This window comes from Notolepis coatsorum (genome assembly GCF_963971535.1).
Source record: "Notolepis coatsorum genome assembly, chromosome: 6".
NCBI classification, from domain to species: domain Eukaryota; kingdom Metazoa; phylum Chordata; class Actinopteri; order Aulopiformes; family Paralepididae; genus Notolepis; species Notolepis coatsorum.
In genome coordinates, this window is record NC_140170.1 from 171581633 (window position 1) to 171609116 (window position 27484).

At 46.5% G+C, this 27484-nt stretch overlaps 1 protein-coding gene across 2 annotated transcripts; it reads left to right on the forward strand.

Moving 5' to 3' along the window:
• Positions 1–374: 374 nt before the first annotated feature.
• cUnh6orf89 (chromosome Un C6orf89 homolog) lies at positions 375–26282 on the forward strand. Of its 2 annotated transcripts, none has more exons than XM_084316135.1 (8): positions 375–507; positions 13991–14269; positions 15065–15230; positions 15947–16095; positions 17638–17789; positions 18565–18700; positions 20505–20628; positions 23452–26282. In XM_084316135.1, the coding sequence occupies exons 2-8, from the start codon at positions 14081–14083 to the stop codon at positions 23532–23534; spliced, it is 999 nt and encodes a 332-aa protein (XP_084172261.1). In that variant the 5' UTR covers positions 375–507; positions 13991–14080; the 3' UTR covers positions 23535–26282. The 2 variants fall into 2 exon arrangements, with proteins under 2 accessions (XP_084172261.1, XP_084172260.1); XM_084316134.1 differs by having other exon boundaries at positions 387–507; positions 13988–14269.
• Positions 26283–27484: the final 1202 nt, after the last annotated feature.

The window sequence follows — 27484 nt, forward strand, 5'->3', positions numbered from 1 at the left end:
GTCAAATGTATATACTCTTTTTGTATCACAAACAGTACTGTATTTGTAAATCTGGTATGTCATAAATGTATAGATGTAGCAGTACTGTCTATCTGTATGTCATGTATGTCATGTTATGATTAATTGATCATCCTCATGTATTGCGCTGTACTGTGTACCCATTCTGCAATCTGTTAATAAAATGTTCAATCAATCAATCAAACAAACCTCAGTATGGTCAAGAATATAGCGACAAAATAAAACACATATTACTACGGTAATACTGCATGTAAACCTATAGGTTTATAAAGTTATATTGCAATTATTTTCTAAATAATCTGCATTGTTGTCAACCAGGATGTTACGAAAGTGCGAAGTCGAATCGGCCGGGAAGTGGCTGACTGACTGATAGCATAGCATACTCTGCACCTGCAAGGAGTCTGAGCAGCAAGTAGCGTCACATTGTTTGCCGTCGAGATAGAATGAGACGCGAGAAACCGTGAATACAACACAATTATAAAAAATAAGGTGAGTGGAACTCTCTTCCATTTAGTTATGTGTGAGTGGAGGGAGTCTGAAACGTTAGATAACGTGGACTTTAGCTAGCTAAGTGTTTTAGCGCTAGCTAGTTTTTGCTCTTGCCAGCTGTTAGTTTTGAAAAATACCCAAGACACATTTTCAAACAAAGTGGCCTATTGCAATATTCCAGACGGCGACCTCTCAGGCTCTCAGTAATGCAGAAGCTGTTTTTTTGTTTATATCTATATATCTATATTTGTATATATCTTGACACTGACAGAACCTAGCTAAGCTAACATTAGCTAAGATATGCTAACGTTAAAGGAGAATGCCGCACATTTTAAGAATTCAATTAATGTTCTTCCTGTGCATCAGCAGTTCAGTACTTCAATCTGTGAACTAGAACTCACAACCCTTCTAGAACTAGAACTCATTTCACTATGAATTGAAAATGGGGGACCCTGATGTAAACAAGACAAACGTCTTTCTCTGGTCTGCATCCCCTTAACAATTGTGTGTATTGAGCCGTACTGTATTGTACCCATTCTGCAATCTGTTAAATAAAGTTTTCATTCATTCAGTCGGTGTCACTGAGATCTGGGGATTCTCCATAGACAGTGAATGGGGCTTTGACTTTACATCACAGATTTGGAGAGTGGTGCATGTTCACAAATACTGACTGAACTGTCCTGGGGGCTGGGGCACAGGAAGAACTTGTGTAAATTATTAAAACTGGTGGCATATCCCTTTTTAAGGTACAATCTCTAATGCCATCAAACAGTGACCTCTACCACCGCTTAGTATTGCATTTTGTTTTCGTTTTTTTTGTATTGCACGTTTTTTGGCTTTGGTCTGATGTGTCTGTTGGAGTTGAGTGGGAATAGGGGGGAGGGTTTGTTTTGCCGGCCAAGAGAGGCATGACATCCACAGTATAATATAGGCCTATTTCTATATATTATGTAGTATACCATATTATGGTGAGGCTGGTATATTTAGTTATTATACTGCAAACCTCTCTTGACAGAACCTGAGGTGTGGCCAGCATTAGCAACCCCTCCCCTATCTCCACTAAAATCCAACCTCCCCCCCCCCAAAAAATAAAGTGCAGTTGATGGCATTGACGGCATTACAGATTCTGTTTCCATCACGCTGGTCATCTGCAATGTCAACCATCTAATAGGGCTTGTTGTGAAGGATCAGATTAAACCGAATATATATATTTATTTATGGATATATATTTAATAGTATTTGTATATCGTTTGATATCTCTTGTATATTCTTTGTACATATACACTGAATATCCCTTTAGTCTACTACAGCCCATAATAGTTAATTCTCTCATTGGACAAGAACCTGGCGCCAGCAGACAAGCCCCTTGAGTCAAGTTCAATAGTGCCGACGAACATGTCCCAACTAGCCCCGGTTCCGCGTAGGAATACGGCTACCGAAATACGAATGGTACTATTTGTTCACCGTGCATATAAATATGGCGCAAGTAAAGTAGAACTTTCTTTTAGTCCATTAGTCCTTTACCCTCCAACCTAGTAACAGACGTGAAGCCTCACCCACGACCCACGTGTGGTGCAGTATGGCCTATTTGGCCCCAGAATAGGCATTGAGACCTCGTGTAAATTCATAGCTGAATTGTCATAGTTTGGCACTGTACCGTCGAGTGGGACGTATTTCTATTAAGTTAATAATAGTCTATTATGTATGGTGCATCGTTCGGTTAGAGTTCTAAAGTGAGCAGCACCCCCATCGTTTCCTCGCGTTATCTAGAGTCTTAACCAGGCTGGGCAGACCACGCGTGGTGCTTTCATCCGAGGAGTTCTGGGCGAGGACGAGTGGACCTGCACATTGGATTACCTACCCGGACGACTGCTGAGCCTATACGGCATGGAATATCTATTTGCTTTGGGTGCTTTGATTTGTGGAGCGGATAACAGCCAACGCCGGTGAGTGTTGGAATTACCCCCGAGAGGAGCCCAGGTGAGACGGCGCTCAACCCAGACCGAGGCCGCCTCGCTTCTCCTTCGTTGTGGACCTACAGCTACCGTCTACAAGAGGGCCCAAGTGTATTCATCTGTGGATCAAGATCCTGCGGGCACTGTGTTCTGTACCTGAATTCTCCCCAGGAATCGTTGGCCAGATGGGATGCAGCTGACGGCTCTCCAAACCCCCCCCCCCCCCTACTGACTTACAACCAGCAGGACCCCTTTAGTATCCCGCTATAATCCTTAAGTACCATCGCTATAGTTCCCTAAAGAACCAGGTTGTATACTTGCTTCCTGCGTAACCAGAGATTGGACATTCAGTGTTGATTTGCCTACGAATACTCATTTGCCTTACAAGTGCATTCAAATCATAAATGTAATTAAGTGAATGTTGTATATACCTTTTGCTATATTAAACCTTCGACTGTTATATTTGTGTGGACCTGATTTCATATGTGGGAAAGTGTTCATCATACTTAGATATCGTGTACTGTATGGCCAGAAGTTAAAGTACATCAAGCGGTAGTGGTTTAATGATACCATACTTATCAATACAGTCAGGGAATTGTACCCCTCAGTTACAATTGGTCCTTCGAGCCGGAGGGTAACTAGTGTAATATTAATATAGTGTTATTAATATTGAAATGGCCTATGATGAACACTCCACGAAACGGTCCTCCTAAAGTAGAACGCCCGCGGCGCAGACGACAGACACCTCAGTACTTAGAGGATTACGCTGTCAGTCAACTACCTAGCCTTCTACAGACGGTAAACGCGGTAAAAGTAGAAAGTAAAATTATGTCTGACCTTAACGACCAGGTTACCCCGACCACAGAGGCCCTAGTGGGTTCTAATGTAACTGACCAAGCTCACGGTGGGGACCAGGAGGGAACAGACATGCCTTTACCCCCCGCCAATACCGAAGAAGTAGTCCCCGACCAGCTCCGGGAGGAAGACAACCCTCCAGAGGTGGAACCCTGCATGAAACAAGATGAGGAGAGCGCCGAGGAGATAGAGCTCCAGGACTCCCCAACGAGTACAGCCAGGAGCGGCTCACCTCTACAAGCGTCTTCCCCCAGCGAGGCGGAGAGGATGCTGTCACAGCAGGCCTGTACAGTGCGACATATATCTCGCACGTGCTACAGCAACAGCGGTCTGTGCGATGGATGGATTTACTTCAGTAGCACTGGTGCGATAGGGATTCGGTTCATATAGATACTCTTATTTTGAAAATCCTGTAGCGGGTCTCATTTCTGCCCACGCGCAGCTCCAGCTAGGCTCCGAAAGCTAGCAACGTTCAGGTGCATATGATAATCTTATTTTGAAAACTCTTGTGACAACTCGACGAGTCATATCCGCCCTATCCGTGCGCCTTCTGCAAGCAGAGCAGCGCGTTGGTCGGTTGCTGCGTTAACACAGCAGTGCGCCTACACGTCCCGAAATAAGTCCGTGGTGTTTTTTTCTTCTCGCAACGGGTCAAATGCATCTACATGCTTTGCACCGTCGCCATTCCTTTATGCGCACATCGCCCGAAATTAACGTTTATGTACCATTACAATCACTACAACGTTAGCAAGCTAACAAGCTAATCCTGATCACAGGCAGAGCCAGCAGACACAGTGTGGAAAGGGAAATGGGGGGGCACTCTCTCCCCTTCCCTGTGTGTGTGTGCGTGCGTGCGTTTGGAAAGATGATGAAGTCACTAGTCAGGACAGGAGTATATTATAGTAAACTGAGGATGGACAGATAATGTTGATATTCAAATAAACAAGTTTCGAGAGGAGTGGAAGTTTGAAGACAGACTAGACTACAATATGATGCGGGGGTGGTGAGTTGAAACTGTGTGTGAATGAATGAATGAGAACTTTATTTAACAGATTGCAGAATGGGTACAGTACAGTATGGCTCAATACACACAATTGTTAAGGGGATGCAGACCAGAGAAAGACGTTTGTCTTGTTTACATCAGGGTCCCCCATTGTGTGTGTGTGTGTGTGTCCCAACCGACCCCACTTCTATGTTTCAATAAATTATTTGCATTTAAAACTATTAACGCTGACTCATTCCTTCAGTCCACTCAAAATTATGCTAATATTCCTTATGTTGTTTATGATATTAATTGAAAATAGCATATGAGAGTATCATAGTAATAATAACACATGGCGATATACTAAATGACAGCCAAACATGGCACTGCAACTAAATAACACAAATACAATAGGCACATTTGTGACTGTTACAAATATAACAAGTTTTATACTTGTGCTACAAGATTTTGGCCTGTGCTACAAAACTATCAACCTCTGTAGCACCAGTGCTATGTGCAAAAAAAGTTAACGTACAGCCCTGTGTCACAGGCGTTCCTCGTCAGCCTGACAGCCTCTACCGAACGCGATCGACTCCAGGGGGAACGCGATCGACTTCAGGGTGAACGCGATCGACTCCAAACACAGCAACGGAGCGAAGAAGAGCACATACGCCTGGAGATGAGACGCCTTCAGACGGAAGAGAATATGGCAAGAGACCGGTCCGACACCCAGCGCGCCGCTGACGGTGCCCAAAGAGAAGCAGAGCGCGACATCGCTCTCATCCAGCGCGAAGCCGAGCGCGACAGACTACAAGCGCAGCTAATGGAGCAGCTAATCACCAAGGCAACACCCTCTCCCTCCGCCAGGGGTTCAAGGGCCTCGTCGAGACAACAGTCAAGGGCAGCATCCCCTAACCGACCAAGCGACCCTGAACTTGACCACCAGAGAGAGCCTATACCCCCCGCAGACCCCCTTCCCCGACCGGTCCAAGCGAGACCCAGCTACAAGGAAGGAGCAGCATACACTGCGGAGAGGCTAAATAAACGACTACAGGATCTAGAGGACCTGACAGAAGAAGAAGAGGGAGAGGAGGAGAACCAAGCCCGACGACAGCACAGTACTCCACCGGACCAGGAGGTCCAGTACAGCCCAGGCTATACCCCCGCGGCGCTGCGCTACAGACCCCCGACTCTATTCACGGGTGAGCATGACGCACGACCAGCCCCGAGGAACAGCACCTGGACCAGCGGGCCATGGTACCCTGCCGGTACCAGCCCACAGAGAGGCGCAAGAGGAGACTCGCCTAGGAGGCCTCTCTCCCAACGCTCACCGATGTGCCAGCCATCCACGGCGTCATACATTGGCACACCGACGTTTCCAGACTTCACCCATGAGAATCGAGCACAGTACACGGAGCTCCGGATGTGCTTAGAGACAATGATGGTGGATGTCGTTGACGAACGCCACAAGTATGCAATATTACTGAAGCACCTGAAAGTACCCCGAGCGCACAATATAGCGCTAGCCTATGCCACCTCTACGACCCCATACACTGCGGCTCTAGCAGCGCTGGACCAGAGATATGGACGTATATGGGATTACGTAATCCAAGAGATAAGGCATATTGACCGCCTACCCCCAGCAACAGACAATAATTATAATAATTATAATAATAATTATAATTTAGGACCTGCTCCGAGGTCATCAATTGGCACACATGCGATGCATGCATGCAATTCGTATCTGCGATTAACCCATCCCGTCGTCCTTCCCCCCCAAGGGCAGCCGGGAGCAGACAGGCGTCAACGTGAGCCGCACCAGGGGACCAATCCAAGTGCTCCTGTCCGTCTTCGTCAAGGACGCCACAGCGTTAGCGATCTTGTTGTTGTGCATGTTTTTCCATTGGGTTTATCTTATCGGGGGGGAAACCCTTGCGAGCACGGGGAGAACATGCAAATCGCTCACTAGACGACCTGTCTATAAAAGTGCAGTCCCTGGTAGGGATGCTGGGAGCGCAACGAGAAAAGGGTATGCACGAGCTATACGCCAACTCTAACGTCGAGAGGATTTTAGAGAAGCTGCCGCCCGCCAGACGAGAGCGCTTTAGGCGGCAAAGAGACCACCGTGATCCTAACGGTCCCGAACCATCCCTCCTCGATTTAGCCGACTTCCTGAGGAGAGAAGTCAGCAGCCTACGCTTGGATACATTCGTGCGGAGCACACCAAGCTCCAGAGAGGGACCTAGGAGAGTAAACGATGGAAGAAGATCAGTGACTGTCATGCACCAATCAGAATCAGTACCGAGCAGTAAGAACCACAGTACCCCCTTGAGAAAAGAGAAGTGGAAGATGGTGTGCCCGTACTGCGAGAAGGAACACTGGCTGTCACAATGTGACCTGTTCAAGAAGATGAATGCAGAAGAAGTGAGTCAATGGATAAAGTCCAACAGGCGCTGTTACCGATGTGCGCGCAGTCACATGGCAGCCGAGTGCCGCCCAAAGAAGAGGTGCAGTCGGTGTGACGGAGCCCACCTAGATGTCCTACACGACAGTAACAGAAGAAAGCCTGCACCTGCACCATCGAGCAGCACAAAGGCAAGTGTCATGTACATTGACCCCGCCAGCAGCAGCGGCGCCCAGGTGCTCTTAAAGGTAGTCCGTGTAACATTGAGCCACCAAGATAAAGTCATGGACACTTACGCCGTCCTTGATGACGGGTCAGAGAAGACCCTTCTCCTCGCATCCGCTGCGGCCCAGCTGGGACTGCGGGGGAGCGAGAACCAGATGACGATTCGGACAATAAGAAGAGATTTAAAGACGATAAAAGGCGAGAATGTCTCCTTCACTATCGCAGCAAGCGGGCAGCCAGAGAGACGGTATAGGATTACAAATGCTTTCACCAGCCAAGAAATAGGACTATCACAGTACACCTACCCCATCGCCAAGCTGATGGATAAATATGTGCACCTGCGTCAACTACCTATCCCGCTCATAGACGGCGCCACCCCGACCCTGCTGATAGGCTCCGACCATGCAGACCTCATAGTCCCGATAGACCGGGTCCATACAGGACCCAGAGGCTGTCCTGCAGCAGTCGAGACCCGCCTAGGATGGACACTACAAGGCCCCCTCGCTAAATCTCTCAACCGAACAGCAGCCACTAGCTGCCTCCACTCCAGAGTGACAGAAGAAGACACCACTCTCCTGCAGCATGTCGAGAGGCTATGGACACTAGAGACAATGCCCTTTAAGAACGAAAAGAAAGACATTCGTTCTAAAGAAGACATTTACGCCATAAACCTCCTCGAGCAAGGGACAAAGAGAGTCAGTCGGCGGAGTGATGAGATACGCAACTCCACTCCTGAGGCGAGAGGGAATGCCCACCTTTCACGCCACGAAAGAAGCGACGGAGCGGTATCTATTGAACACAGAGCGGCGCCTAGCCAAAGACCCCGCTCAAGAGAGTGTGTACCGCGCTGAGATTGAGAAGCTAATCACAGCGAGACACGTAATGAAGATTGACATTAAAGAGGCCGATCAGACGACCGAATCATGGTACGTGCCGCACCACAAGGTCCACCACAACGGCAAGGATCGCATTGTGTTTAACTGCAGCTACCAGATCGGATCCCAGAATCTGAATAAAGAGCTCTTGCCCGGCCCCACACTCGGCCCCTCTCTACTAGGCGTGCTACTACGCTTCCGCCAGGACAAGGTGGCTATCAGCGGGGATATCAAAGGGATGTTCCTGCAGGTGAGACTAGTGGAGGAGGATAAGCCCCTACTGCGGTTCCTATGGAGAGAGAGGATCGGAGATGAGCACCCAGCCATCTACCAATGGGAAGTCCTCCCCTTTGGAACCACATGCAGCCCGTGCTGTGCTACATTTGCACTGCAGAAACACGTCGCAGAGGACCCAGCAGCAGATGAAGAGGTCCGACACAGTGTGAAGAACAGTTTCTACGTGGACAACTGTTTACAAAGCGTTTCGACCCGAGAAGAAGCCGAGGCTCTCCTACTCAAGCTACGCGCCTCCCTGATCAAAGGCGGCTTTGATCTCAGGCAGTGGGCCAGCAGCGACCCGCAAGTATTGCGCAGCCTCTCCCCCGCGGACAAGGCAGCCAGTAGCGAGACCTGGATGGCGACCATCCCAGGAGAAGCCCAAGAAATGACACTAGGACTAGTCTGGCGCTTCAAAACAGACTCGCTCCACTATAGACACAAACCCCTGACCACGGAGCAGGGAAGGTCGACGGCGATACCGACCACCAGACGGAGTGTGTACAGAACACTCGCCAGACAATATGACCCGTTGGGATGTATTCTACCTTACACCACCAGGGCAAAGATGATTGTACGAGCACTATGGGACAAGGACCAGGGCTGGGACGACCCAATACCCGCACACCTTGCCTCCACATGGAGAGAGTGGGAGACGGAACTCCGCTCACTCCCAGGCGTCAACATACGCCGCAGCTACTTCCCACCCACAGTGAGGCCAGAGACATGCAAGATGGATCTACACGTCTTCAGCGACGCCTCCGAAGTAGCCTATGGATCTGTGGCCTACTTGCGTGCCCAAGAGAAGGGAGAAGAGATACACACCGCTTTCATCCTGGCTCGCTCAAGAATAGCCCCACGAAAGCAACAATCTATCCCGCGTCTAGAGCTCTGCGCAGCCCTAGCAGGAGCGCATCTAGCCACGTTAATCCAACGTGAACTCACCATCCCGGTGCAAAGAACAATCTTGTGGTCAGACTCTACGACAGTACTCACATGGATCAAGTCTGATTCATGCAGATACAAGGTCTTCGTGGGAGTCAGAGTCACAGAGATTCAAGAGTTAACAGAAGCAGCAAGCTGGCGGTATGTGGACACCAAACACAACCCAGCTGACGTCATCACCCGGGGAATGTCCCTAGATGACCTCACCCGTCACAACATCTACAGTGACGGACCAGAGTTCCTCAAGCTCCCGGAAGAAGAGTGGCCTACGCCCACCCCACGGGAGGCGAGTAAAGAGGAGGCTAAAAACAAGAAACCTATGTTCTGTGGATTGAGCACAGTTGCCTCCACAGACCCCAACATAGATGATTGCCTCACCCTACAGAGTGCGCAGCTAAAGACATTCCTGTGGCACCACCCAGAGATTCAGCCCACCACTGACATTTCAGCAGCTGACTACGAAGAAGCAGAACTTCTTCTACTACAACGAGCCCAGAGAGACTCGTTCCCCGATGAGCTAGACTGTCTACAGGGAGGAAAGCCCGTCCCATCAGACAGCAGACTGCTCCACCTGGCACCCGAGAGTGACGCCCATAATCTCATCAGAGTGGGTGGTCGTCTGCGGAGAGCCCCCGACCTACCGGATGACGTTAAGTACCCGATAGTCTTGAACAGCCGACACAAGGTCACAGAGCTGATCATAAAGAAATACGACGAGGATGTGCACCACGCAGGAGCAGAGAGAGTCTTCGCGGAGATCAGACGTCGCTATTGGATACTTCAAGGGAGAGAAGCAGTGCGACGCTTCCAGCGAACCTGTCTAGACTGCCGAAAGTGGCGCGCGCAGCCCAGCATACCCCGGATGGCTGACCTACCTCCCTGTCGCCTCCGACTCGGCGACAAGCCTTTTCACTCCACAGGCATGGACTGTTTTGGCCCGTTGTATATAAAGAAAGGAAGAGGAACCGAGAAGCGGTGGGGTATTGTATTCAAATGCATGACCACCAGAGCGATACATATCGAACTCCTTCCAACCATGAGCACAGACTCATTCCTTATGGCCTTCCGAAGATTCACATCGCGGAAAGGAAAACCGTCTACATTGTTGTCTGATCACGGGACAAACTTCAAAGGCGGAGAAAGAGAGCTGAGAGAGAGCTTCCAAGCTATGGGCCCAGAACTTAAGACCCACCTCGCTCCATCCCAGATTGACTTCCAGTTTAATCCCCCGAACGCACCCCACTTCGGTGGAACCTGGGAACGAGAAGTACGTTCTATAAAGACAGCCCTGTACGCCGTGCTTGGGGCCCAGACTGTGGCGGAAGAAGTCCTAATGACAGTCCTCATGGAGATCGAGGGAGTATTGAACTCCAAGCCCCTCGGTTACGTCTCAAGTGATGTAGCAGATGTCGACCCAGTCACCCCCAACACACTCTTGATGGGGCGGCTGGACCCTGCGCTACCCCAGACAATGTACAGGCCTGAAGAAGCGAACGGCCGAAGAATGTGGAGGTACAGTCAAGTACTGGCTGACAAGTTTTGGAATAGCTTCCTACTCCACTATCTACCGTCTCTACAGACCCGCCAGAAGTGGGTAAAAGAGAGAGACAATTTGACAGAAGGAACAGTCGTCATGATTATCGACCAGTCACTACCCAGAGCTATGTGGCCGGCTGGCCGCGTAAGCAAAGTGATCACCGGTGCCGATGGCAAGGTCCGAGCAGCTGAAGTGCTCGTCCAAGGGCGGACTTACACACGACCCGTGGCGAGGCTAATAGAACTGCCAAGACTCCCAGACACTATCGATGACGACCATGACCCCACGACTTTGTGAGTTGACTGACCCTTACAGCGGACCTTGAGTGGTAGACAGTGCGGTTAATCTGTCTCTGCTTAGCTAATTAGGTGGGACTAATTAGGGGGCGGCTGTTGTGAAGGATCAGATTAAACCGAATATATATATTTATTTATGGATATATATTTAATAGTATTTGTATATCGTTTGATATCCCTTGTATATTCTTTGTACATATACACTGAATATCCCTTTAGTCTACTACAGCCCATAATAGTTCATTCTCTCATTGGACAAGAACCTGGCGCCAGCAGACAAGCCCCTTGAGTCAAGTTCAATAGTGCCGACGAACATGTCCCAACTAGCCCCGGTTCCGCGTAGGAATACGGCTACCGAAATACGAATGGTACTATTTGTTCACCGTGCATATAAATATGGCGCAAGTAAAGTAGAACTTTCTTTTAGTCCATTAGTCCTTTACCCTCCAACCTAGTAACAGACGTGAAGCCTCACCCACGACCCACGTGTGGTGCAGTATGGCCTATTTGGCCCCAGAATAGGCATTGAGACCTCGTGTAAATTCATAGCTGAATTGTCATAGTTTGGCACTGTACCGTCGAGTGGGACGTATTTCTATTAAGTTAATAATAGTCTATTATGTATGGTGCATCGTTCGGTTAGAGTTCTAAAGTGAGCAGCACCCCCATCGTTTCCTCGCGTTATCTAGAGTCTTAACCAGGCTGGGCAGACCACGTGTGGTGCTTTCATCCGAGGAGTTCTGGGCGAGGACGAGTGGACCTGCACATTGGATTACCTACCCGGACGACTGCTGAGCCTATACGGCATGGAATATCTATTTGCTTTGGGTGCTTTGATTTGTGGAGCGGATAACAGCCAACGCCGATGAGTGTTGGAATTACCCCCGAGAGGAGCCCAGGTGAGACGGCGCTCAACCCAGACCGAGGCCGCCTCGCTTCTCCTTCGTTGTGGACCTACAGCTACCGTCTACAAGAGGGCCCAAGTGTATTCATCTGTGGATCAAGATCCTGCGGGCACTGTGTTCTGTACCTGAATTCTCCCCAGGAATCGTTGGCCAGATGGGATGCAGCTGACGGCTCTCCAAACCCCCCCCCCCCCCCTACTGACTTACAACCAGCAGGACCCCTTTAGTATCCCGCTATAATCCTTAAGTACCATCGCTATAGTTCCCTAAAGAACCAGGTTGTATACTTGCTTCCTGCGTAACCAGAGATTGGACATTCAGTGTTGATTTGCCTACGAATACTCATTTGCCTTACAAGTGCATTCAAATTATAAATGTAATTAAGTGAATGTTGTATATACCTTTTGCTATATTAAACCTTCGACTGTTATATTTGTGTGGACCTGATTTCATATGTGGGAAAGTGTTCATCATACTTAGATATTGTGTACTGTATGGCCAGAAGTTAAAGTACATCAAGCGGTAGTGGTTTAATGATACCATACTGATCAATACAGTCAGGGAATTGTACCCCTCAGTTACAGGGCTGAACAATTAATCAAAGTTTTTATCAAAATCTCAATTGTGCAATATCAAAATCGCAGCATGCGCAATGTTTGTTAAAAAGTGAAATTCTAAATGAAGTACTGTGGTGTGTGCTGCAGAGACGTCTCGGCCTACCAGTCCTATTCTTCCATAAACAAAACATCTTTGTTTGGTACATATCCTGACCTCAGTGAGTGCCTGTATGGTATCAGCCTGGCATTGTCCCACAAAACAACGTAATATTGGGTTAACCGTCTGTAGTGGTAGTGAAAGGTTAACCTTCTGTAGTGTGGTATTGAAAACTGTTAAAACTGTTACCGGTTTTAATGATAACGGTTAGTAAACTAATACTGTGTTTGATTACAGTGCTTTGAAAAAACTCACTGTAAATACTGTCTGGAATGTCCAGCATCAACCACAGACTTTAGCAACAGTCTCCCAGACACAGGTGTGCAGGTGCGGCATGGGTTTGTTTCAGTCTCCCAGACACAGGCGTGCAGGTGCGGCATGCGACATGGGTTTGTTTCAGTCTCCCAGACACAGGCGTGCAGGTGCGGCATGCGACATGGGTTTGTTTCAGTCTCCCAGACACAGGCGTGCAGGTGCGGCATGCGATATGGGTTTGTTTCAGTCTCCCAGACACAGGCGTGCAGGTGCGGCATGCGACATGGGTTTGTTTCAGTCTCCCAGACACAGGCGTGCAGGTGCGGCATGCGACATGGGTTTGTTTAGCCATGAAAACATGGCTGAATGCAGACGGAGATTTTTTCAGCCTTCTAAGAGGACTAAATGTGCACGTATTCTGTTTTTATAAGAGTGCTGAGTCTGACTGAGGGAAACTCAGTCGTACATTTTCAGCAAATTTTTTACAATACCGCGATAATCTCAGTCAGTCAAAGTCACCTTTATTGTAAATGTTCTATTGTGCAAGACAATTTACAGAACTTTGAAATTACGTTTCCTTCATTTCCACGGTGTATATAAAAAGATATAGACATAGACAATGTAAAGAACAAAAGTAAAAATGTAAGACACAATATACAAACACACAATACACAGGACTGCAAAATATGCACAATATAAACAATAAATTAAAATAAGCTTAGTGCAAATAATTTTTAGTAGTACTGAGTAAAGTAAAGTGGCAGTGAGTATAGTGGCAGTTATCCGTTAAACTGATGACCATGATCATTTTTGTCTCTATAATCGTGATATGACATTTTCATATCATCTAGTTTAAATTCACAATCACTAAACTGTGGAATAGCCTCCCCTTCCACACCAGGTCAGCCCAGACCCTCCATGTCTTTAAGTCCCGGCTAAAGACTCCCTGGCCTTTGACCAGAGCTGAGCCTGCCTCCTAGGTCGTTACTTTTAGTCCCTTTATGCCCTATTTTTGTAATCTGCTGAACTTTTCTTTCTTTTATTCTTCTTTTATTTTTTATTTCTATCTGAACCCCTGCACTTATTTATATTTGCACTTTTTGCACCATTATATTTAGTATATGTATTGTATATGTATATTTTTTGTATATGTATTTCTTGCTCTATGCTCTTATCTGTGAAGCACAACAGTCACAACTGTTGTAAATGTGCTATAATACAAATAAACTTGATTATGAATCAACCCCCCATGCCAGCAGGTGATAATGTGCATGGAGCCGGCGGTGCTGAGCAGACTGGAGCGTGCCGATACCGCCTGAGGACCAGCGAGCCGCCGCAGCAGCAGCACCATGGGCACCACCACGAGCGAGCCGTGCGTCTACGACAAGCTGTCGGAGAGCATCGACATCCTGCGGCAGTCTGGCTACCGCTACGGCATGTCGGAGAGGGAGATCGAGAAGTTCATCAAGCAGGTGCTGGAGACCAACGAGCCCCGGAGAGACCCCCCCCAGTTCCCTGTCCTGCGGGCCACCATCAAGGTGCACAGCGCTTTATTCAAGATTACTTTTACATTTTGTCATTTAGCTGACGGCGCTTTTATCCAAAGCGACTTACAAGTTCTGTACGACAAGTCAGCAGGAAGGGTACGACTATTTCAGCTAAGTAACAATGATCAAACAGTGCTGAAACTTGGGTGTTGCCGTGTTGAGTGCATAGACATAAGACATATTAGTAGGAGGAGTGCATGATAGAAGACAGTAAGAAGGTTCGTGTTTTAATTTTTTTTTAGATATTGATTAAAGAAGTGTGTTTTTTGTCGGCGAAAGATTGGTCGGGATTCGGCTGTCCTAACTGGTGGGAAGTTCATTCCAGATTATTTATTGTCATGTGCACAGTTAAACAGACTGTTTGCTGTACAATGAAAATCTTACTTTGCTAGTCCGCCCTTCACACAGATCACACAATACTTAACTAAAAATGAACAATTTAAATACAAGCGAATGCTAAAAATAAGGATATTTTTATTTTATTTTTCATGGTAGAAGATATATACAAGGCACAAGTGAGTAACATTGACATTATTGCACGTTCCGTTCACAGTGTAGGATCCAGTAGTGTTTACAAATATAAATATATGGAGGTGACAGTGGGTCACAGCAGCAGTTAAAGTGTCTTTAGTGTTCACAATTGGGGGGAGGGTGACGGTGAGGTCACAGCAGCAGATACAGTGAGGTCACAGCAGCAGATACAGGGAGCTCCACAAGTTGACGATCAAAAGTAAACCCAGAGCAATTAATCACAGCATCTCTGAATATCCCTCTTCTTCTCTCCAGTTCGTGGTAGCGGTGGGCTTCCTGCTGGCCGTGGTGCTGGCCTTCACCTACCCCCAGAACCCCCCGCAGCTGGGCCTGGTCAACAGGGGGGCCCACAACTGGTCGTCGCCCCTCAGTCACGTCCGCCTGCTGTCTTTGCCCATCGCCAAAAAGTACAACCTGCAAGGTACAAATCTCTCTCTTTCTCTTGCAGGGGTCAACAAATAATGGTTTTTAAACTGACCGTGGGGAGCCCCCCCCCCCCCCCCCCCCCCCCGTAGACTGCAGACTTTCAATGCCTACTGCATTGTGTTGTAAACCAACAAAAATACAACAAAATGCATGGATATGTGATGAGCTGAATGTGTGGCAGCGTAGTTCTCTCACCGGTGACATCTTTTCCAGCTGCTCCCGGGTTTTCAGTCTTTGCTGCAGCTGCAGGAAAACGAATGGACTATTAATAGATCTCCTGTGATTCATGCAGCTGTGGTCCCGTGAACAAGGCCTTGTAATATACACTTCTCTCTCTGATAAGGCAGTGGATAGGGATGTAGGTATCAGCTAGGTGTGTACTAGGGATGTGCATGACTGACCAAAATCATTTTCCAATAGTCTCTACTGTTCTTAACTCATTCACTGCCAGCCATTACCCTTATCCCGTTCTAGCTGGGCCACGCTTTAAAGACAATACTATGGTCATTTGACAGTCAGTATCTTCTGTCGAACATGCAAAAAAGAATACATTTTTTCATGTATACTTTCATGCGTTATCCCGTGGTGAATAATGTATAATTTCAGAGTGATCCGGGCTAATTCCTGAAAAGCTCTGCGTGCACACAGAGCCTGACCATGTGGTCTGTCACATCATACCTGTTTGCATCCTGAACCCTCTTCCTCACGCAGGCTTCCACGAGTGGTGGGGCATGGGCGCTCTGAGGCAGGGCCTGGTCAACTGCTCTGGCTGCGCCGAGGTCTCCTCTGTGCTGGAGGTTCCTGAGACACTCAGAGAGTCTGTAGCCATGCGGAGGGGCCCCCAGCCCGTCCTGCTCAAGGTAACCCCTGAATATGTATACACAACCTGTCCTCCTCGAGGTAACACCTGTACATACAGTATATACACAACCTGTCCTCCTCGAGGTAACACCTGTACATACAGTAATATATACACAACCTGTCCTACTCGAGGTAACACCTGTACATACAGTAATATATACACAACCTGTCCTCCTCGAGGTAACACCTGTACATACAGTAATATATACACAACCTGTCCTCCTCGAGGTAACACCTGTACATACAGTAATATATACACAACCTGTCCTCCTCGAGGTAACACCTGTACATACAGTAATATATACACAACCTGTCCTACTCGAGGTAACACCTGTACATACAGTAATATATACACAACCTGTCCTCCTCGAGGTAACACCTGTACATACAGTAATATATACACAACCTGTCCTCCTCGAGGTAACACCTGTACATACAGTAATATATACACAACCTGTCCTCCTCGAGGTAACACCTGTACATACAGTAATATATACAACCTGTCCTACTTGAGGTAACACCTGTACATACAGTAATATATACACAACCTGTCCTCCTCGAGGTAACACCTGTACATACAGTATATACACAACCTGTCCTACTCGAGGTAACACCTGTACATACAGTATATACACAACCTGTCCTCCTCGAGGTAACACCTGTACATACAGTATATACACAACCTGTCCTCGAGGTAACACCTGTACATACAATATATACACAACCTGTCCTCCTCGAGGTAACACCTGTACATACAGTAATATATACAACCTGTCCTACTCGAGGTAACACCTGTACATACAGTATATACACAACCTGTCCTCCTCGAGGTAACACCTGTACATACAGTAATATATACACAACCTGTCCTCCTCGAGGTAACACCTGTACATACAGTATATACACAACCTGTCCTACTCGAGGTAACACCTGAACATATCTATTTACTTCTATATACACAACCTCAAAACATTTAGAACGTATTATCCTGCTTATACCACGGCCACTTACCAAAGCCATTTACTCTTATTTTCAACATTAAAATATAACAAAATATGTTATGCATGCTTTGCTCACTGCTGACTTTCATTATAGTCCCTCTGTGATACCTTAGTAACTGCTTGACAACCACCTGTCGCCTGACTGATGCCTGTGACACTGACCCAGAAAGTTACTTTATGCTAGTGAGCCTTTCTGTCAGTAACTTTGCCTGGTTAACAAACAGTGAATACGGGGAGAAAGGATTCTACCGATCAACATCATCATGTAAGAAATGGAGCCAGGGTTCTAAAAATCATAACTATTTTTTTATAATACTGCCAATTATTTTTCTCCATTTCCACCACCCTCTCTCTTCCTGTTTGCCCCCGACACCACCTCTCTCGCTCTCTTTCTGTCTTTCTCTGTCTCTCTTTCTCTATCTCTTTTTCCATCTCATCTCCCTCCGTCTCTCCCTCTCTCTCTGTGTCTCCCCCCCCCTCTCTCGCCCCCCTCCCCACTCCCCTCTCCCCCCCCTCTCTCTCTCCCCACCCCCCCTCCAGGGTGGTGAGTCTCTGTGTGTTCAGAGGCAGCAGCTGGAGGAGCTGTACTTGGCTCACTCAGGCTCCATGTCCATCCTGCTGGAGGAGGAGGACCGTCTGCTGGCCCCCGACCAGGGCTTCCCTCAAGGGCCCGCCAACTTCACCCTGCTCTGGTACCACGCTCTCCACCCCCCACCCCACGCCCCCCACCCCACGCTCTCCCCAGGCTGTGTGACGTACAGGCGTAGAGGCAGCTCTGTGTAGGAGTGTGTTTCAGGCTGTGTGACGTACAGGCGTAGAGGCAGCTCTGTGTAGGAGTGTGTTTCAGGCTGTGTGACGTACAGGCGTAGAGGCAGCTCTGTGTAGGAGTGTGTTTCAGGCTGTGTGACGTACAGGCGTAGAGGCAGCTCTGTGTAGGAGTGTGTTTCAGGCTGTGTGACGTACAGGCGTAGAGGCAGCTCTGTGTAGGAGTGTGTTTCAGGCTGTGTGACGTACAGGCGTAGAGGCAGCTCTGTGTAGGAGTGTGTTTCAGGCTGTGTGACGTACAGGCGTAGAGGCAGCTCTGTGTAGGAGTGTGTTTCAGGCTGTGTGACGTACGGGCGTAGAGGCAGCTCTGTGTAGGAGTGTGTTTCAGGCTGTGTGACGTACGGGCGTAGAGGCAGCTCTGTGTAGGAGTGTGTTTCAGGCTGTGTGACGTACGGGCATAGAGGCAGCTCTGTGTAGGAGTGGGTCCGTTGATATTTCCTGACCAACCAACTCATTCAACCAGAGACCCACAGCTAACAGAATACACTATAAAGTTTGGTTGCTTAGTGGAAAAAGCAGCCTATGGAAAGTGTCATATCCTTTTTCTTTTTTGTTATGTGGTGGGGTGGGCACGGCGGGTGTATTAAAGGTTAATGGTTGATTCAGGCATTTTGGGCTCTGACATTGCCATTGTTTCTCTAGGAGGTTCAGCTCGGGGACCAGAGAGAAGGTGCTTCGGTGGCTGTTTCCCAAGGCAGAGCTCTGCCCCCTGCTGGACAGTGCCGGGACTACGCTACAACGCTGCCTGGTGACTCACAGCACCAACTCGCAGAGCAGGGTAAGAGAGAGGGAGAGTAGAGCCTATGAAATCCGTAAAAAAGAAAATCCCAAATTCAGTTTTTTCCGTTTTCATATTTCAGAATTCTGTATTTAGCTTTTTATGTGCATTTTACCATCAGAAATAGTGTCTAATAAGTGGGAATGAATAAATGTCCACAATTTAAGGTTTTTAAGTGCTGCAACTCAGAAATACTTAAACATTTTAAAGTGCTTATAAGCTTTGCTAAAGGGATGTCGGACTCTGCGCAAACGGCTACAAAGTCTTGCACAAACTCTCGTCTTGAGTCTGCTGATGAGGTACTTGCTGTAATGGTCGTTTGAAGAGCTGGTGTGTTTTAGAAGGAAGCACAGTGTTTTTCCTTGTTCCTGACACGGCTTTTGGAGACTACGTGATCTTCGATGTTTTTGTGGGTCCAGCCCACAGTATGTTGACAGAATTTGCAAAACACCTTATCGCCTGAGGCATAAAAGTCATTAGGATACTGCTCTGCTCTGAATTGAGGGCTTAGTGCGGAATTTCTTAGATTTTTTGCCGACATTAACACCGAAGCAGCCAGATGCTTGGACATTGCTATGTGTTGTGAAGCAGTGTGTTAGTGACGTACGCGGTTGTAACACGCTGTAGCGTCCCCGGGCATGTTTGCTTTGCACCAAACGTTCCATCTTCTCCCGAAAACGGAATTTCAGTCCAAATTAGGGCATATTTCGCAATATTCCGCGTTTTACAGTTGATTCCATTTTTATTGTTAAATTCCGCGATTCCGTCCGTGATTCCGTGAATGTGGATTTCATATGGCTCTAAGAGAGAGAATGGATAGATACCTTGATTATGCATGTATTTTCCAGTGTGAGAGTGAGGGAGATGGGTGGTTTGTGTCTTAGGGGAGTGTTGACGGCTTGTGTTCCTAACTCCATTCTACACTCATTGCACACAACATCCACACGCGCACACTCACTTTAAACATTCACTTTAGACACTTTTTAACACACCATATTTTATCTATTTATTACTAAAGTATTTGCCCCACCTCTACCTCATCTTTGCATTTTGTACATTTTAGTTTTGTATATTTTGTATAGTGTTTGGTCCTTTATTTTTGTACTGTATGAAGCACAATTTCAGGAGGGTCATACAGAACCAAGCGTTTCACTAATAATGTACCTTATATGTAGGGATGCACCGAATGGGAAATTCTTGGCCGAAACTGATACCGAAAATAGAAAACAGTTTATAAATAAATCACTATTATGGGTCCATAAAACATTTATTCAGCACTTCTGAATGCATACAGCACATTAATTCCATCTTTTCTCTGGCTGCCGCGGCGGACATCTGTGCTCTACTGAGCGCACCTTTCTAGTCCCCAGTTGAATGTGCTCTCTTGACTCGGCACAGTAGACGTGTATGCTCGAGAAAGATTATTATCAACGACAGACAGCGTCAATGTGAGAAACACTACCCCCCCCCCCCCCCCCCTCTCGCTCTGAAGAATATGCATATTAGATCACTCAGTGATTAACCGCGACGGGCATATAGTAAATAAGGATGTTAAAGACTCATTTATTAGACGCGTTGCGCGCAGAGTTTACATAGAAACAGCGCGACTCCCGACAGCGCGACATCATCACAACAACACGCGTTAGGTTACAGGTTGTTTCTGTTTCGGTATTATATTTTCGGTGAAAAAACTCTTTCGGCCGAAAGGCCATTTTTTGCCATTTTTGTCCGAAAACTTTCGGTAGCCGAAATTTCGGTGCATCCCTACTTATATGTGACTAATAACACTTGACCTTGTTCGCAGGGGCTGCCTGTCCTGGGCTGGCTGGTGGTGGGAGAGGGGCTGCCCACGGTCCGCCTGCTCCCCGTTCATCGCTGTCAGAAACACTGCAGCTCCTTCAACCTGTGGCTGGGCCCTGGGGACATGGGTAAGAAGAACAGTCTCCACTTCTCTCCTTAGTAGTTCTCAAACTCTGGTCCCCAGTGAGGGACCACACGGGTCACAGGAGGAGGACATGGAGATCCGTTTAGTTAAAAACGGAAATAATGTTCTTAGACGGTATATTCTGTTCACAGAATGTCTTTCACTTGGACTAGGACACTAGCTTCTGTCCTCTAGGACTCTGGTCTTCTCACCAAGGGTCCACTCCTGTCTAACTTAACTATATCGAGAATTCACCCTACGAAAGTCGAGAGAGATCTATAATGAAAAAGCATTGAATTTCACTTGCTCAAACAGATACCGTAATTTTCGGACTATAAGCCGCGCCTTTTTCCCCATTTTTCTACCCTGCGGCTTATATAACGGTGTGGCTAATCTATGGATTTTTACAGCTAACGGCCACTAGGGGACCTCCTAAATCTATGGATTTTACAGGTTACAGTCCACCACCTTTAACTCTCACTCGCTCTTCTCTCACAGGCACACAGCTGCTTCAGCAGTGCACACCTTGCCCCTCCTCCTCCCCCTCACAGACCCATGTCAACAAACCCTTACGGCAAGAGTCGAGTGCATGAGCAGCTCAGAGCTCCTCTTTCAACATAACTGAAGCATTAAACAAAATGACCCAGTCAACTATTCACTTTAGTTTAATACATGAGGCATTGTCTAACGTTATCTAGCTGGCTAGCTACTGATATCAACGTCTGATATCATCAGTTTGGCATTCGTTTTAGCAGGTGCTGGCTAGCATTGGCTAACTAGCTATCGTTCCGTGAGCTAATGTTAGTACCTAGCTAACGTTACTGTTTAAACAAAAATGTTAATAAATGGGAGCTTCCTCAAACAGCCATCTCTTTCCCGACAATACCCTCTGTGCACGAACCCTTACATATGGTAATTAAACATTAAAACACCTGCGGCTTATAGTCCAGTGCAGCTTATATATGTGTACACATCATTCAATTTAGCTGCTGCGCCTTATATTCAGGTGTGCCTTATAGTCAGAAAATTACGGTACTTGCTTACTTTCTGGGCGGTGACGGACGCTTATGTCTCCTTTGCACAAATGGACTTCTAGACGTAGTTAAACACAAGTAATGTTAGTTAAACAAAGCCATGTGATCACACAGGTCAGCCTTTTATTGGACATCATTTTGAAACCTTACCTCATGAACATGTGCACAGAATAATCTTGTGATCTCCACTTTGTGCTTGCACAAATGTTATAAAATACTATACGTCTAACAATTCACTGTCAGTGATTAATTATGCGCCACTGTCTGGGCTACTGTGACCTGAATTATGCATGTGAGGTATTTTAATATCACAACATTATTTGGCTATTTTTTACTTACAGTTCATCACAACTAGAGCTGCCGCGGTTACCGCATTACCGCGGTATCGCTGTTACATCACGCCCACCGCAGAGTTTAGCTGAATACCGCATCACCACTGTTTTTTATAATAATACTCTCAACCAAAGCAATCCAACGGAACAATTTTGATTGACAGTCGATTCTGCCAATTACGTCACACCGCTTGCACCCGCCTCTGCTGTTACCACCAATCGGCAAGCGCTTATTCGTTTTTTACTTCCTGAATGTCAGCCATTGATCAGAGCTCACAACAAGGCTAATAACGTTAGCTCCCCGCCGGAGTGGACTACCATCGCTCCTCAGGAGTACTAAACGAGGCATAATGATTTTACTGCAACGAATGTTATAATAAAAGCCCTTCGTTCTATACACTTGTCTGATTGAAAACTTTAGTGAACACCGAGTGAACGGCGCTTTCAATAACGAATGCGTGCTTGCCGAATCCCAAACAATATTCATGCTGCAAAGTCATCCTCTAAAGATAGACATTTAGACTAGAGGCAGGCTATATGCTATAAAGAGTAGAGTAGACTACAAAAAAAAAATGCATTCAAACTTTTTTTTTTTTTTTTTTTTTTGGGGTAACCGCGGCGGTAGCAAATATTTCGCAAATTTGTGCGGTAAGGAAAACATCAATACCGCGGCAGCCCTAATCACAACAGTGAGAAATCACACCTTTGTGAATAATACATGAGAAAATGTCAACAAAATCGGCTTCATTAAATGTCCCATATTATGAAACACATTTTCAGTGCTTGTGTACATGCATGCATTTGGGTCTCTGATGGGCCTACTAACACACAAACTATGAAGTAAGCCAACCCAGTGTTTTGGACCCAGACCCTATTCAGAAACTGTGCCTTTAAACGTTTGGACTAATGCCTTTATGTGATAGATACCAATTCCCTCTCTGTGCGTCTTGTAGAAAGCTACCCAGCTGCATGCTAGCCTAGCTTAGCACAAATGAATGTAAGCGGACACAGACCAGCTAGCCTAGGTGTTGGCCAAAAGCACCTCCCACAGTTTTAAGCTAGGCTAATGGTCCATATCCGTGTTAATTTGTGCTAAGCTAGGTTAGCTTGCAGCCGGGTGACTCTCTCTGACTCTGGGGAAGATGGTAAAGCTAATTTCCCATAACGTTGACGCCTTTTCAAAATGGAGACTCTGTATTTATCAAAAGTCTCAGGAAGAGCCTCGTGCTGGAAAGGTCACAGGAGAAAATAAAACCCCTTTAAACAGGAGCTATTTGGTGTGTAGATCTCTGTTCAACTCTGCCAGGTCTTTCTGGATCCATCCCATCCTCTTGGGTGTCGGGATGATGTGCGTGTATCTTCTATAGTTTCTTATCACTCAAACGACCCCTCATGGAAACTGTAAATGAAGCTCCAGGCTACATGGAACCTCCTTAACCTGTTCTCGTGACCTTCCTCTAGTGTACGCCGACCCCCGCTACTGGCAGATGGAGCTGTTCCCAGGGAGGGACCAGAACATCGTCTGTGACGGCTCTGCCTTCTGAAGGACGGGAGGAGCACTCTTGATGGAGAATGTCAAACGAAAGGAGAGGAACTTCAAAGGGAAAGAGGAGAGAGAGAGAGCGCAAGGATTTGACAGCCAGGACTCGATGATTACAGCCCTCTCTCTCTCTCTTGTGGAAACTGCTGCTGATAAGAATGCGTCATCACTGGAGCTCTTCAACCCCGTAACGACAGCATCACTGGAGCTCTTCAACCCCGTAACGACAGCACACATGACATGTCTGCTCTTTAGACGAGTGGTTTGCCGCTACCTTGAGAAATGCCCATGTTTTAACATTGTCACGCTACATAACGCATAATAGTCTTTGGCCTAGTCCCCCATAAGGCCTTATACCAAATGTTTTTGCTTCTAAAGACACAACCTTCTTGCCTAATAGCCGCCTCATTGCCAGTCCCGCAGCGCTCTGCGATAATGACCGAACGTCTTGTTTGGCGTTTGGACATTTCCATCAGTTAGGAGCGGACTGGAATGTTCTACTGCAGGTCTTTGCATGGCTGTGTGTCCACACTGGAAAAAAGGGACTGTGTTTTGGGAATTGCACACGATTCAATGTGAATTATATACAGGGTCATAGCTGTATACGCATAGTGGCAGGTGTGATGTCGGGTTGAGGATGATCAGTCGAGAATAATTTTTGTTGACGTTACTAGTTTCATCACATGTTTGTCCGATTTCTAATTCAGTTGGACTATTTTTGGCCGTGCTTGTGCTATAGCTAAAAGAGGAGCTTGGTCGTTTTAAATCTGCACTATGTCGTTTTGGGATAGAAATGTGTATGTGTACCCTGACAAAGTCAAAATAGATTGTGATCAAGTGGTGTCCTGCCCTCCCACCACATTTACAATACAAAGAAGCATCTTCTAAAGATTAATGTTGGTCAACCTGGTTTTTAGATGCAATTTCTTGGATTTGTGTTGACATAAGAAACGGATGTAAACATTTGTAACTAATTATTGTAGGGGTAGTTTTTCCTTCCTAAAACGACATACATTTAAGGCAAAGTTATTTTATGGGTTGGATGCCTCATTGAGCTCAGCATGTCTTTGTTAATGTTCCTTAAAATCATTGCTTTGCTGTCTGTTATCCGGTTGCCTGTAAGAGCACTTTATCTAGGTAGCATTTTTTTTTTTTTTTTTTTTTTCTCCGTTTTTCTCCCATCCCAATGTTAGTCGTTATGCCAATTCCCAATCCCCTTCCTGGTCGCTGCGGGAGAGTGGAATCCCCTACGGTCGGTCTGGGAGAGTGGAGGCTATCGCATGCTTCCTCCGACACATGTGTAGCCAATCAACCGCTTCTTTTCACCTGGCAGCGCGGACTCTCACTGAGAGGGTGTAACGTGTGGAAGGATCACACTACCCCCCTTAGATCCTTTCCTCGCTGAGCAGGCGCCCCGACCGAACTGTAGGAGTCGCTGTTCACCACGGCCAGGACCCACCCACCAGCTTTCCCACCCCTAACACTGCCAATTGTGTTAGTATGAACGACCAGCCAAGCTGGTAGCAATGCCGAGAGCTGGGCTCGAACCAGCATCTCCTGCACTAGTGGCGAGCGCCTTGCCCACTGCGCCACTTAGCCGCCCTCTAGGTAGCATTTCTTAATTATGTCACTGATAGATCAGACATTTAAATTATCTTCTATAATGTGAAACCAATCACAGTTCTTGCCAATTAATAGATTTAATTCATCAACATTAGGGGCGACTGAGTAGTGTAGAGGCCTAAACACAAAGATTCCCAGCAGCGGTACCTTCCGGCTTGGTCAGTCGCCCCTATGGACACAATATTGGCGGTGTTCACGGGTGAGAAGCCGGTGGGGTTGTAAGTCCTGGTCGTTGCAACAGCGACCCCTACTGGTCGGTCAGGGGCCTGTTCAGCACGGAAGGGAGATGGCGTGAAGCTCTGCAGGCATTACGCTCTCCTAGACTAGCTCCTCCCCAGACCAACAGTAGGGCAGCACAGTGACCAGGAGGGAATGGGTATAATGACTAAATTGTGGGATGGGAGAAAATGCTAAAATAATAATCATTTATCAACATTGTTTTTCCAGTTATGGCCTTATAGACCACACTTTATTTGTAAAATGTGTTTTCATCTTCGCGGTTCAGGTTGTGTATGGAGATGTCAAATTCATTCAACCTGTAATCAATATTCTAATAACTTTATTAACGTGGACAAAGCTACTTTTCTTAATTTCCTTATCTTAATTTATTGTTACAATTGGATGTACATATTGGAAGCTAAGCTATTTTGTTTGGTTGTGGTAAAACTAATATTTTTGATAAACATGTGATTGCCAAAGTCTATTCATCCTGTGATGTTTCTGAGAAGCTGCGATGCTGACACTCACTCCTGCCCCCTTTTCAAGTCACCATTACTTCTGATGCTCCCAGAATTGTCCAATCCTGAGGAAGGGATGGGCAGGAGTGCGAATTACACTGAGAGGAGATGATGGATTTGAAAGATGGATGACTGCTATACTAGTAGACCACTCCTTTGAAGTCTGTCTTGTCATATCAAGAGGGTCTAGGCATAGTCTCATCAGTACTAAGGACATTTAAATGGATTGAACAGAAATTAGAATCTTTTCATCCTAATTTTAGTTTATTATGCCTTCTCGGTAAGTAGCTCGTTCCAACACTAACCAATGTGGCTGCAGGAAACAATGGTTTTGAACATAACTCTAGTTATATGATTTCTGGTAAAGCGTCTTGCTTCACCCATGGACACTTGCTGATATCTCTTTTTTTTTCATGTTTACATCATGTGCTGGTTGGATGCTTTATATTGTTGCTGGTTTGGATAGCCTCTCGTATGCAGATCCAGCATTGCATCAGTGTTTGTGTGTGTGTTTGTGTAACGGAACACGCCAACTTTTTGGGAAATTAGCTTAGCTTTGTTTAAAAAAAGAAAACAGGGCGTTTGAGGTGATGAAATCGTTGCGCCCAAGCAGCAGTGGTTCGGCAAAAAATAGTTCCGAGTATATATCTGCTTTGAAAAACGAAAATGTCAATTTTTTATTAATTTTCTTCTCCACGTGCTAAATGCACAGGTCACAACATGTTTACAGGAATGTTTTGGAGTGTATTTCGTGACTGTTGGGAACTACAGTAGGCTACACTGGCACACCTACTTCCAGTGAATTACACTAAGCTAGGCTAACGGTGCGGCTGTTCCCTAAGCCTAATGCATGCACAGAGAAGAAAAGGGTATGTATCTGCTTGTCTAACTCCAGGGTAGATGGCAAATAAGCTAATTTCCCAAACATTTTGTGTGTTCCCAGCGGCCTGGCTGTGAATGATGTTTGGTGAAACCTGTTGGGGGATTTGGACATCTATCCTATTCTGTAGGATTTCATGCAGTTTTTTATGAGAGCATAAAAGCAAGGCGCTTTGCCAGCGATCAAAATAATTATGATCATATTTCAATCATGAGTTATGATAATAACTCATATTTCAATCATGACTTATGATAATAACTATAACCCGACCACAGAGTCTGGTTCACACGGCTACATAAACCCATTAAAGTCACCACATGTGACTAAAATGCCATGCTATGTCACTGTCCTCTGCAGAGTTGGATGGCGTTCCACTGGCTGTGACATGTAGAGGATTATCATGTGTATCTTGTTTCTCTGAAGAACCAGCTTTGCCCTGTGGATCATCATCATGCTGTGATTCTTCAGTCACTACAGACTACAGGTCTCTGGGTGTGTGAGGCCTGAACAGAGCTCTCTTTGCCTGAGCTGGACTATAGTAGGTACCTGCAGTTTCAGGACCCTAGTTTTTGCTACACCGCCACCCAGCGAAATTGATCTTGTTTTTCTTTTACTTTTTTGATAACCACATTTATAGGACCCTAGTTTTAAAGGTTTATCTCACCCAAATGCTACTTTGGGTGGAATTTAATTGTATAACTTATTTGATCATGC